The sequence below is a fragment of the Ciconia boyciana genome, chromosome 8 (assembly GCF_034638445.1).
Source record: "Ciconia boyciana chromosome 8, ASM3463844v1, whole genome shotgun sequence".
In the NCBI taxonomy this organism is placed as follows: domain Eukaryota; kingdom Metazoa; phylum Chordata; class Aves; order Ciconiiformes; family Ciconiidae; genus Ciconia; species Ciconia boyciana.
This window is the reverse complement of record NC_132941.1, coordinates 44,259,541-44,273,366: the sequence shown is the minus strand read 5'-3', so window position 1 is coordinate 44,273,366 and position 13,826 is coordinate 44,259,541. Positions and strand designations below refer to the sequence as shown.

Here is a 13,826-nt window from a genome sequence, read left to right as displayed (position 1 = left end):
TTGGTCTACCTGGTATCTGCTCTTCCACATTTTGTCTTGAAATGCTCAAACTGATTTGTCTCTTCAGGAATTTCATACACCTTACTGTCATTGCGGTCTGTTTCGAACTTCAAAGCTTCATTCAGCTTGTATATCTCATTCCCAATGCCTGGGATCTCCTTGAAGATGTGGCAGGGACTGGGAAGATCCAAAGCTTGTTTTCGAAATCATTCTTCAGTCCTGGGACTCTGCCTTTAGCCTTTTTGGATATACATGCAGGCCATACTGTGACAAACCTCCTATAGTGAAATACACCATGAGCCTGAACAAGAGCTTAATCTCTTCCCTGGGATATCTTTCAGCTGCCCTTCTCTTCAAAATGCAATAAAGAATGTGACAGATTTTATTCAAATATGAGAGCTTTTTAAAACTTAATGGTTTAAAGCTTTCATCTCCCTAAGCATATGAAGGAAATATAAAAGTCTAGGTTTTTTCTCTCATCTCTTCACCTTTATAGAAATGCAGCGGGTACTGTTCAATTCTTTGTTCTTTTGGAGCCCAAATTTGATTTTTTGGGGTATTTTGTTTATTATATCCTGTTATTGGTGAACATAGAGTTCTTCTGAAGGTGTTGTACACCTTGACTTACCTTCTGTTGATTTTTGTCAGTCTTTTCGGTGTATTTATCAATCATCTTTCTATTTTGTGTGTTTGAATTATACGCAAAAAATGGAGCATGGAGCAATTAAAAATAATTTTAAGTAAAGGCAAGTGAAGTGACCTCTCCATGTACATTTATGAGGAGCGTGGTTGGTAGTTCTGTGCAGAAATACTTATGAAGTAATGCAGAATTTCTGCAGAGTACAGCATGATTGAATTTGAAGGGACCATCTTAATTCTGGCATTTTGTAAGTTGTGACTGCTTATGTTGTTCTGTGTGTGATACATATTTTAAAAATTTCCATTAAGGCTACTATGACTAATGTAATATTCTGACTGCAGAATTCATGCAGCTTCTATTAAACTGTTTAAGTTGTACCATTTTTGTTTTGTTTGAGCTGTAGATTCCTGTGTGGCTAACGTTTCCAATATGCATTTTTAATGATTTAATTAAATAAGGTTACGCACACTGAATTTCTCTTGGGATCGAGATCCTAGTGTTTGCATCTTTTATACCTCGTTTAAACTAGAAAAAAGTTTCCTCCAACAGACAGCTTAATCCAGGCCGCAGCCATCCCTGACAGCTTTAAGTTGATATGAGTATTGGCTGCCACTGAAAAAGGAGGACCTGGTAGCCCCAAAGATTTTCATGCCTTGAGCCAGATAAGGAAATACACCTGGCTAAAAATAGAAAAAACCCTAGTTATATACATTCAGCAGGGTGCTTCCTCAGATTGCTCGAAAGTGACTGTGGAACCCGTGATCAAAAACCTCATTTTTGCTGAAAATAGACACAGCTTAATGCTTCTGCCTAAATTTTCAACAGTTCAATTTATTACCCAAAGCAGCACTCTAGCTTAACAACTTAGTTGTAATAAAATTAATAACATTTTATTTTGAAGCCTTCTATTCTTTTCTTGTTCTGTGTAATGTTTGGGCAGATGATGTGCAGAAAACTGTTTCACTGTACAGATTCAGTAGCCTCTGTATGGGGGGAGAGTCTCGTGACTGAGAGTGCAGTTTTGGTAGCTGACAGGAAAGATCAAGCTGCTGCTTTGACAGTTAATTTTTATTGCCTTTCTCCCTTGCGCATTAAGCAGTCAAGGCACCACAGTCTGCCAGTAGCTGTTTAATATTAGATATGCTCATAAAAATTTTAATTATCACCTTTGAATGAAGTTTAATCTACAGTTGTCAGAAAATATGAAACACATGGCACTAGAACATAAATTATATCCCTCTTGACAATGTTTCCTTTCAAATAAGGAAAACTGAATCCTGCACGTTCAGTCAAGGGCAGTAGAATATTCTTTCCCCATCAAAACAAAAAGAGGTTAGAAAGAATGCAGGCTTGGTGAGGTTGACTGTGTCTTTCTATGGCAACTAAAACCTGCAAACTAAATCAGATGCTTGTGTATAAATAAGATATTTTGTACAACAAAAATGCAACAGTCGAAATGGGTATGTTTTAATGTACTGGCTTGGTAGAAAAGCTCATATAATTTGTCTTCAGTAACATGGATTATGGAGAGTGTGTGCTTGTTTGCTTGATGGAAAACTGGGTTTGTAGATATAGTAGATTTGCCTGTTTGCATAATTTGTGTTTTCTGAAGTGGTAGTTAAAACTGTTCTCTGAATTTCTCTTGGCTGATGTTACAGTAATACTTCTATTAAAAGGCTCACTAAGACATAACTTTCTTATCTCTGCCTGTCATGCAACAGCTGTTATTAGGGGTTTGTGGTTTTTAGTATGTTACCAGTGACCTCTGCAGTGAGGTGCTTCTGCAGGAGGGCAGAGCACGTTATGTGTGTTGATCCTGCCTTTGTTGCCTCTTACCGTTTGTGATGGTGAAATGGAGGCTAGTAAGTCCCTGAGCTGCTTTTGCCATTGTGATCTCATTCTCTGAAACCTTTGAGGCAGAAATCTTGTAACTTCATCTCTTTTTCAGTTAAGACACTTGTGTACCTTAGTGCCCCGTGTTTGCTTCACTTTGGATTGAAATTCTCTAGGTTTAGACATTGCCCAGCCTGCATCATCACTACCCTTGCCATCTGTGGCAACAGGCGTTACCTGTTTGGTTTGGGAGGGAGGCATTGTCTTCACCTCAGATCTGAAATTAAGAGGAACATGCCTGAAAAGGCAGAAGCTAGAAAAGCTAGTTATCTCCAGTCATCTCTCGCATCTAGAGAAGACTATTACTGCCAAGAATGAAAAAAATAATTTTCAGCAAGCATCAGTCTGAGCAGGTAGACTACCTTGGAGTCAGACAGTGCGTTGAAAGCAAGAAAGAAGATGCTACTAAGGTCAGCACAGTGTGTGCCAATTCTAACCAGCACTGATTGTGTTGGTCAACCTACTAAGACCAGCAGGTTGCTGTCACCAGGGTGGGGTTTTCTCGGAAGACAGAACATTGATGTCTTTATCAGCTTGGACAGCTTATCAGAGGCAGGTGGAAGTGGGAGGCATTCCTGAGCCTGCACTATGGTCCATCCTTGCTTGCTTAGTTGGGCCTCCTTTGCACTGCAAAATCATCTCAGATAATTTTTAGACTCCTGAATGGCGCCAGGAAAAAAGGAAAAAATGAACTTCAATTCCAGCTGTCCTCAGAACATAGCATAGCATTAAGACAGGTTGTTCATTGTTTAACAAACTGTTGACTTTACCTAATGCTGCTTACTAGATTTCAGTGAAGATGCTAGCTCTTCTGTCTGAAATCAGTTCATTTTTCAGCCAAATGGTTAATAGAATGGAAGATGTTACAACATTATCAATCATGGCTTGACTGATCAAGCCGTGAAACCACAAGCGCTCAGATTTTCTGATGGATGCCAGTTAGCGTACTGGGGACAGGTTGGCAGTACTTACTGAAGCCATTATTCAAGAAGCCTTGGTCTGTCTCAGCTTTTTTTATGCAGATAAACATTTTAGATTTCAAAGCTGCTGCTGAGTCAGTCTCCTGGACAACACAACAGCCAAGCCCTGCGGGAACAAGTTGGGCCTTCTCCTTGCCCACCTGATTTGAAGCCATTCAGCTCTGCAGTTGGTATCACTAGAACGAGATGCTACTGACTGCCTTTTTTCATCTAGGAGTTTGCCAGCTAATCAGTAATTAGGCCTGGATGTTCCTTGCTTGGTTCCTTGTCCAAGGTTATATTCTTTCCGTGTGGATTCCCTATGGTCAATGTGTTTTGCAGGATGGACAATTACAAGCTACTAAGTTTTGTTCCAGGTGAGCTTGGAACCCAAGGCTGTTCCCGGACAGTTTCTTTCTGCAGTAAAGCAGTGGATACACTTTCTACCACTATCACCAGTCAGGGGTAATTTCCAAGATCAAGAAACGACGCTACAGACACCTTGATAACTGCACTGTAAAAGGCAGTTGTGGCTGGATGAGCAGTACAGCTGCCCTTTCACACTGCCTGTGTCTGAGCTTCCTGCCTCAGCCAGGTTTGAAGCCTACTTGCTGGAGTGCCACAGAGCACCATGGACAGGGGCCACCCGACACACCTGGAGATCCTTGTGCAGGCAGGAAGCAGAGCAAGCTCTTCTTGGAAATGGAAATGGTTTCAATATGGTCAGCTTGGAAATTCTTTGGATCCTGTCCAGGCCTTAATTCTTGAATTTCTCTTCTACCCACTGCACTTCAAACAAGCTGCAACTTTTTGGTCAGGATTTTAGTAAATGTAGGACTCAAGATTATGTTCTTTGATGTTTCTGATACTCCTTGACATTTTTCTCTGAAAATTCTCATCTGCTCATTCTTTTAGACTGAGCAGTTTTCAAGTGCAGAACCTGCATCTGTTAAGTGAGTTAGTTGTATATTTCTCCTTTAATTTATTCTTAGGCATCCTCATTGTCCTACCTAAGACACTATGCTTGATTACCTGTGTTTTTTCCGGTAATGGAAGATAAACGGGAGTTACTAAAGATGTATTACTTGTGTAAAATCTGTTTTATTATTGGCAGGTATAAATACTACTTAGCTTTTCCTTATTTACCATTGAAGCTTCATATTTTAGTGGCTCATTATGTAATTTTTTAATAACCTCTCCTCAAAGATATATAAAGCAGTCTGGACAGTGCTTCTGTTTGTTGACCAGCTGTTTGGTGAACCCCTTCTGTGAAGGATGAAGGCTTGCTCCATCCAACCCCACGCAATGTTTTCCATTCACATCTGGCCTAGGCTAATAATGGTATGCAAGTCAGTAACAGAGGGATAACCCACTGACTTTTGCCAGATCTTGCCTTAAACTCATGTGATTGAAATAATGCTAAGTTTGTATTGAGCTAATGTAGTACAGCTCCTCATCTTATGAAGCCTAGCAGTTCTTGTCAGCTGCTTGCAGTAGATTTCCATAGATAAAACATAGGTGAACAGCCTTTATTTATCCTGGAGTAACTGCTTCTTAAACAAGTCAGTGTGTGGCTCTTAGACTTGGTCCTCTGTCCATTGTTTTGGATTAATCTGCTGCCGTGGACTTCGCATCCCGATAGGGTGAAAGAGGAATATAGCTGCTTTGCCCAGAAGGCACCAGGGTGTACACAGAGCCTCAGGCAACAGTGCTTTTAAAAGGCAGTATTTTTATTTGTTTGCATAGAGAAGGTCACAGGGTCAATATTCAGAACTATGGTTATTGCATTACAGGCAACTGTTCTGTCTTTAATTATCAATATCAAAAAGTTAACAAACTCTCTAATGCTAATTCATTTTGTGCTAAAGCGTTATGAGTAGAGAACATCTTGCTAGACCCTTTACATTTTCCTGTTTTGGAAGATAAAAATATGTTGCCTTCAAGGAATAGCAAAAGTAGAGCTACATACGTATACTGGAGAAAAGATGATTCATGGTAAAATTTTAGGGAGGCTGTTCCATTGGCAAGAGCTGGAACATGGTCTTGACTTTGACGCATTGTGCATAAACCTAATCTCTATATGTAAGTAGGGCCATTGTGCTTCTAAATTGTGTATCTGTGCATACCAGTGGTCACTTGTGTCTTTGGTAGTCTGTGTTCTTAATTACCTGGTTGGTGGATAGTGGAGAAAATTGATTCCAAAATTTTGATTGATAGTATTCTGACATGGCTTTGCAATTCTTGTTTGGGTTTCTTTTTTGTATTGGATTAAAAATTTTGCACCCAGCAGTTGTAGTTTTGTATGCAACTGCCTAACTGCTAGATGTTAACTCCCAGGGATAGCATACTCTGCAAAACTTGAAGAGAAGCTGACAAAGTTTTCTGTGATGAAGTACCATGAAGACTTCCATTTCATTTCTTTCCAATATATTGAGTATAATGATTAGATTAAAACAGTAAAAAAATCTGTAATGGTTCTGTTCTCTCAATTGATGCAAGAAAATATACTTAATGTTTATTAGGAAGTTTCTCAGGAAATAAATACTTTCATTTGATAAAATAGATGTATATTGACTAATGCTTCATAACTAGGAGTACGATTCTACAGCAATAACTACTAAAGACTAATATATACAGAGTGGGTTGGTGATCATCTTTTGTCATCTTATACCTGTTTTTTTAAATTATTATTTTATTTTTTGCTTACAGGTGGCAGTGTGCTGTATTTGTTTCTTTGTCATTCTTCCATTGAACCTTGTTGGTACAATTCTTGGCCGAAATCTGTCAGGACAGCCTAATTTTCCATGTCGTGTCAATGCAGTGCCTCGTCCCATACCAGAAAAAAAATGGTAAAGACAAGCATGCATGTTAACTAGATATATTCACTTCAGTACATTTAAAATGACTTTTCAGGTGTGATCATTAAATTTTTTCTAGAATAATGTTTTTTATTTAAATTGAGTTGTGTCTAGAAGAACACCTCTACAGACATGTCCTTAATATGATTTTTCTGTTGAATAAGAACACCAAGCACAGTTAATGGTTAATACTTGTAGCAGATTTTTACAGTCTTGGATCACTGATTCACATTTGGCCTGAAATGCTCTTCAGTCTCTTATGTAAAAGGGATGGTCCTACCCAGTTCTTGTATGGGTATCTTGAAACTAAACCTTTCCCCTGTAGTTAATGCCTCTTACAGATTTAGGATTGAATGTGCCTTGGAGACAGAACTCTTCTGTTTAATGCTCTCCGTGTACAAGCTGAGATATATTTGCAGGGTGATGGTGGGGAGAAGCTTGCAATGCTGTTCCCAATTCTCTGCTTTTGTTGATGGCACAGAGCCTAAAATACTCCAGGTATACAGTTTGAACTGCGAATAAGCCTTTATTATTTCTGAAGTGAATATAAAGGGGTAGGTGCCTAGCCTCAAAAAGTAGACTTGGGTTTTTGGAAAATCATGAATGCAGTCACTTTTTCCTATTAATTTAATTCTGAGATGGAAGCAGCAAGCTATGGAAATGAAAATATCCTCAGAGGAATTTTTTAATAGATTTTTCTTGCTTTCTGTGTTCAGAGGAATGGAACAGACAAAGTGAAGGGGGCGCTGAAACGTGTACACCTGCGATACCCAGGAAGTGCAGCACACTTAGTCTCTTGTTAGTGGCGGGCTGTGCAGCTCATGCAAGGGTTTGATTTATATTGTGACCTGTATCTTGAGAATCTGATGGATTTTTCTGGATCAGCATGACAGATATAAAGAAATAAGATACTTCTCTTGAAGATTATGAAATTGCACACCATCAACTTAGACAAGTCTGCCTATAAATAATAAAAGAAGCTGCAAATTAAATCACTGGTTACTAGCTAGATTCAGCATCATTGCAAGTACTACATAGAGGTCACCTTTAGTAAGTGACAGTATCATCTACAGGTAGCTGAGTATTCATTTTTGGCCATAGGCTCATGACTCAGTATAGCATTAAAAATAAACAGTGGTTCTTAATTATATAACCATTACCCTGCAAAATTTTCTTTGCACTTTTTGCTGTATTTGTAGCCATCAACAGCATTGAGATTTCACTGCCTTCATTCAAGGCTAGTGGATGTTATGGGGCTTGGTTGCTTACGACCTTTTCGGGCAAGAGAGATTCTTTCTGTAGCCTTTAAGGGTGGTTAGATGCCTAACTGTATGCCTGTAGATGATAGGCATGAGCCTTAATGTTTTGTTTCAGCTTTCCCCAAGAATAACTCCTTCTTCTATCCATACACATGATATCTTGGGGGGAATCTTCTTTCTAATATGCTGATATGAGACAGAAATGTTCTTGTTAGCATGCCTTTTAAATAATTCTCTGTACTATATTAATTATCTGGTTATATGTCTTAATATGTTTATAAATGAAAGATTAAAATTGTCCCTAAACTGATCTTAATATCTTTCAGGTTCATGGAACCAGCTGTTATTGTTTGCCTAGGTGGAATCCTCCCTTTTGGATCAATTTTTATTGAAATGTGAGTATGTCAGCTATTTGCCAATTTGATTAAAAAGTTCAATTACACTATCATCTGCATATTTTGTTTACTCTTTTCAGGTATTTCATTTTTACTTCATTCTGGGCTTACAAGATCTACTATGTTTATGGCTTTATGATGTTGGTTCTGGTTATCCTCTGCATTGTGACAGTTTGTGTGACTATCGTTTGTACGTATTTCCTGCTAAACGCAGAGGATTATAGGTGGTAAGTATTGCATTATTTGCCAGTTAACCAGATCATGAGAGTTTTCTATAAAAGTAATGTTCTTCAGTCTAGATGAGTCTTTTCAAAGTGTCCCATATCCAGATTTTAGCTGTAGGGTATAAAATCAGTTCTTGGATCCTTTCTGTACAGGAGCTTGCTGTGTGTATGTGCATCTGTGCGTGCATGTATGTATGTATAAAAAAAAAAAAGTCAAGGTACACAGGAGTATGAAGTAGGATCATCACTTGGTATCAGTGGTAGCTGTTGCCCTAGAAGCTTTTGTTACTTATAGCAGACAACATGTAGATTTTGTTAAATAAGTCTGTAGAACCAGTACACTTTATTTTCAGGGTAAGGCTTTAGCGCATTTTGCATCTTCTTGGTAAGCCTTTTGGTTAGATATATGATGGACATGTGTGTTTACTTTCAGGCAATGGACAAGCTTTCTTTCTGCGGCATCAACTGCGATTTATGTTTACATGTACTCCTTTTACTACTACTTTTTCAAGACAAAGTAAGTTGTAGTTTTCTTCCTTGAATATCAGATTACCATATTGCCAAATAAGTTTATTGAGAAAAACTGGGAAATATACCTGGCATAAATTCCTATCTTTCTTTTTCAGGATGTATGGCTTGTTTCAAACATCATTTTACTTTGGTTATATGGCAGTATTTAGCACAGCTTTGGGAATAATGTGTGGTAAGTTTCAAATATATTGACAGTTTTCTATCAGGATTTTTCAGACTGTCATGTTTCTGATTTTTAGCTCTGTGGTTTTGGTGGTGGAGTGTGTATGTCTGCAAGATCTTCTCAAAAAAGCTTACGATCTTTAGAAAGAATCTTAGACTTCTGTGCTTATACTTCGTTCCAACCTAATACAGGAGATTTCTGTCAATTGTGTCTTCTGATAGGAGGATAATTTATGTACTGTGCAGAGAATTTCACACTCAGTGCAAGCTTGAAAGACTCAATATTTGGCAAGAAATTCTGCAGAATAAATTCCAAATTAAGTTGAGTCCATGCTAGCATTTTGTTTCAGAGTTTTTGCTGTTGCCCCGAGACAAGGAGTTAGGTATACCCATTGAGGCATCAATGGTTTTGCAATATTGATGACACTACCATCTGTATCTTGTGACATGTATATATGAGGGTGACCAGAACAGAAAGGACTGACACTTCAGGATAGCATTTGAAAAATAAGTATTGGAATATTCAAAGGTGAGGAGAGTGCAGTGTGCTCCTGTGTGCAGCTGAATTTAATTGCTTTTTAAGATACTCTTTTGACAGCTGTTTAGAAGTAGTTCTCAGCATGGAGGTCATCTGATAAAGTCAGATATACTTGTTCACCTGTTAGCTTCATTTTTATCCTTTGGTTTATGACTTTCAGAAAGTGCTACTTGGTTCTTTTGCACTTTCCTATGGCGTTATTTGCTTTTTATGTGTGATCCTTATTTAATACTTTCCTTCTTAGTAGTGAATGAATAGTCCTGTAGACTCTAGTGGAAGGATTTCTTTGAGTTAGATATTTGAGAGACATGATGTCTTACAGGAACTTACTTTCTGTAAAGTATACATTTCTTGATATCCCAAGAGGGTGGGTAATTTCACAATGCTTTATAAAAAGGGGAGGGAAATATCTCTTAACTGCTGAGTACCTGTTCCCCTTTTCTCTCGTACAATCTAATCTTGCTTCATCAGGTTCTTGGCACACTACAAGACTTCCCTGCTGTTCTGGTAGTCTTGCAGCCATTTTTTTTCTTTAATAGGCTTATACTTTTCAGCTCTAATCTTTTCTTTTTAAAGTGCTCAGGCTGGTATTGATTAAAATGTCTATGATGCAGAAGCCAAGCTTGCCTACCAGTTTCTGTAATTCCAATGTTTTTTAAAACATGGAAAAGGAAGATTGTCAAATGCTTTCTTGTCATGGTAGGACACTACTTGATGGATTATTACCCTAAAAATCTGAATTTATTCAAAATCAGAAAATACTTTAACACATTAAACTTTATTTCCACAGTTCTATTGAGATTTCTTTTTGTCTCTTTAACTGTGAGATTCCTTTTTACTGAGAACTCCCATTTTCAGCATGTGGAGGAAAGAAAAAAATCCCCTGTCAAAAAGCATTTGTCTAGGGAACTTGCTGCCATTGAGGTCTAACAAAGACATTTGTGTTACAGAATTGTGCAGTGTGTGTGCTACTGACTGTATGTCTCCTGTGAAAAGTGTGTAGAGCTGTGCTTTGGATGCTCATGCGAATGGGCGTGTTCAGTATCACACAGTTGGATACGAGACAAGCTAGTTAGGGTCCAAAGCAGCCCAGGGAAACTCTCTGTAGGCTTGTATCATCCAACTCTGTTTTTAGTGTCCCCAACAATGCCTAGTGAACTCAAATCCCACATGTAGTGGGATGCTTTGATCCACAAAATCTGCTGCTCTCTGCAGAGCGTCTGAGTTCTGGGACTGGACAGTAGGGAGCCCATGAGAACTTCCAAACCTTTTGAGCTCCTTGTGCTTCCCTCTTAGTGACAGAAAAGAATAAAACTTATTCCCCAACTCAGTGGATGGCTTAGGAGCTAGGTAGTATAGAAAGGCCTCTTGCAATACAACACTTCAGCATCCAGATAAATACTGTAAGTATGATTGAAGGGCTTTTTAAAAAAATTCTGTGCTTACAAAGTCACAACTGTAGTAAGTGTTAATTGGTTTGAAGTAATAGATGGGAGTCTTTTTCTGTTTTGTGGTTGCTCTTCCTCACTATTTGGATTTTTCTCTTTATTTAAAAGCTTGCTGTTCTGCTGAAATATGCTTGCAGTCTATTTCTTCTAAACCTATATAGGCCATAACCCAGTTAAACACCTTATCAGATTATATTTATAAACAAATAAATAAATTAATTAATTTCCTTTACTATGGATTTTTTATTCAAATGAGCCAACTGTCCTGCAGTTGTTTCAGGAGGACATTCTTTAGTCATCATTGTCTAGGGTTTTCCCCCTTTCCGCCCCATGTTTTATTCAATGCCTGTGAAGTAGCCCTGAGGCTTAACCCCTGCCTTGGGTATTGGCCATTAGTGGCCTTCATGGATAAGGCTTCTGCGATTCAGAATAGGTTATGATTTGTTTATGGGGTTGAGAGCTTGTGACTGCTACTCTCTACTCCTCCCCCTCGCTTCCATGTCATGCACACATTCTCTAGATCCCAAATGAAACACAATTAGTGCTTTGTTCTCCCAAATCTCTGTGATACCTGGCATCGCATCACTAGAGAAACCCTCAAAGAACAGGTTCTGGAATGTATCTGAGTTTAGCAACTAAAATGGGCATTGGATTTGTTGCCAGTGTCTAATTTAACAGGCAAAATGTGATGAGTCTTAAAACAGGAGTCCAGTGCCATTATTTTGTCCATTTACTGCGTAAGACAGAAGATTAGTTTCTTGACAGGCTACAGTAAAGTCTGTGTGTGCTCCCATATGACTCTAAGCTCACGTCACCTCCTCTGCACAGCCTGTGCTTGGGTCTGTCAGAATGCTGTACCGGTCTCTCCTTGAACTGCCAGGCCTTCTCTCTGCTGCATCCTCAGCACACTTAACACTTGCAAGCAGCAACCTGATCTTGTGTGTGCTGTATTTGTTTTAATCAAACTCTACTTTGGCCAAGTTAGCAATAAAAGTCGCTCATTTGCTGGCCAGTGGAATGGTTGTCATGATATTTATACAGCTTGACATGCTATGCAACGCAGAGGCTGACTCCACAGGCTCTTCACTACTCCGATAGCATTGGAACGATGCATCTGGTTTGCCTTGTGCGGATTTCCTGATTAGATATGAATGTTGGGCTTTTGGGGGTCTAAAAACCAAAATTCTGTGTGAGTTTAAGGGCTGACCTCATGAATTAGAGCAGTCCCCAGGATTTAAAGAACTCTCTAGGTTCTGAATAAATCTGTGGTCAGCAATGCTAGCTGCAGGTCTGTACAGCCTTCATTTCTAAAGGCAAAAAAACTTTATATTTTTATTGAAAAATGAAGTTTTGGCAGAAATTTTTTAGCGTTGGTTAGGCTTTTGTATTTAACACATCTTATGCAAGTCTGGTGCATCCCAGATCACTGAAAATGTTGTTTCATGCTTTGTTCTGGGCTTTACTTTATTGCTTCAGGGAGGCAAAAATACCTGTTTAGAGTCCGTTCTTTACTGAGCATCCAAGTGTTTGATGTTAGGAGTTCTCTTATTTGTAGCAAGTTACAGGCCCTCACTTCTCTATCCTTTTCTTCCTATATTTTATGATGTGTTATTCTGGCAGTCTGACAGCAGTTCTCTCTAATTCTTGCTTGATTTTTCGACTTCACTTCTAACTTGAGACTTAGCCAAACTGACTTCCACAAGGCTGATTTACTCTCATTTTGCTTGGAAGAGATGAAGGAGAAGCACTGGGGTATTCCCCATGGATATCCTAAGGCAAGCAGTATTTACTGAGCCTGGCAAACCTGAGGTTCTGGGTTTGACCAGGTAGGTTGCTGAATCTCTTTCTTAGAAGATGTCTTGGTCCAGTGCATTTCTTTCATTTTTCTAGGTGTTCTTAGTTCTGCAGTATTTTGGGTTTAGCATAAACTGTTGGCCCTATCAAAAACTCAGTGACCTGTTCTTTTATTACTGCTGTGACAATGCATACTCTGCTCATGACTCCTAGTAATTTGAAAACCACAGGTTGCAATTTCCTTTAACTACTAACTGCTACTAGTTTAATCTCTTTGTACAGACCTCCTTGGAGTTTAAGACTCCTGGGATGGGGATCTATTATTATTTGTGCCTTGTGGGAAGGAAAAAGCCATCTGCCAATAAAACACTCATCCAGAAGGCATGTAACTTATAATAAAAACCCGCCCTCCTATCCACCTTCCCTGCAGAGTGGGTGATTGTATGTTTTTTACCCTCTGTTCAGAAAAAGGGACCTGGTTATTGGCAGCAGTAGGGGGGCTGCTATATTTATCGAGGCCAAGTGAGCATGGCCTCTTGGTAAGATGGCTTAATGGATTTAGATTGCTAGACTAGGGGAGTTCTTGCCAGACGTTCACTGGGAGCATGGATAATTAGAGTTTGAGAACAAGTATGGCAGGTAAATAATTTTCTGTGTGCAGAGCGCATGCTTTATGTGACTTTCTGTTTAAGTGTGTGTGTGTTACATTGCTGGCTTATTTTGATGATCAGCTCTCTAACATATTCAACGTTTTTGGTTTATTTTGCAGGAGCTATTGGTTACATGGGAACAAGTGCCTTTGTTCGTAAAATCTACACTAATGTGAAAATTGACTAAGGAAATAAGAAAATTGAACTATGGATCAGTTCCTGTTTTCATGGGGATGAACTTGCACAACAAAAAGCGCGAGAAGAGATTTGGGTTTTAACACTGGGCACTATATGGGTCTCCATTTTGTGGATGGCTTAAAGTAACATCTATTTCATTGATCCTAGGTTCTTACTGACTGCTTTCTCCAACTGTTCACAGCAAATGCTTGGATTATATGCAGTAGGCATTACTACAGTACATGGCTAATCTTCCCCAAAAAAAAAAAAAACCCACCAACAAAAAACCTAGCTCATT

The 13,826-nt window shown here is 38.8% G+C and overlaps 1 protein-coding gene across 1 annotated transcript in view; it reads left to right on the top strand.

Moving 5' to 3' along the window:
- TM9SF3 (transmembrane 9 superfamily member 3) overlaps positions 1–13,604 on the top strand; it is a 49,025-nt gene extending 35,421 nt beyond the window's left edge. Inside the window, exons 10-15 of the mRNA XM_072870036.1 lie at positions 6,202–6,341; positions 7,936–8,004; positions 8,085–8,231; positions 8,662–8,745; positions 8,855–8,931; positions 13,471–13,604. Coding sequence (XP_072726137.1) covers positions 6,202–6,341; positions 7,936–8,004; positions 8,085–8,231; positions 8,662–8,745; positions 8,855–8,931; positions 13,471–13,538 — 585 coding nt within the window. The 3' untranslated portion in view covers positions 13,539–13,604. The remainder of the gene's footprint in view (positions 1–6,201; positions 6,342–7,935; positions 8,005–8,084; positions 8,232–8,661; positions 8,746–8,854; positions 8,932–13,470) is intronic.
- The last annotated feature ends 222 nt before the right edge of the window (positions 13,605–13,826 follow it).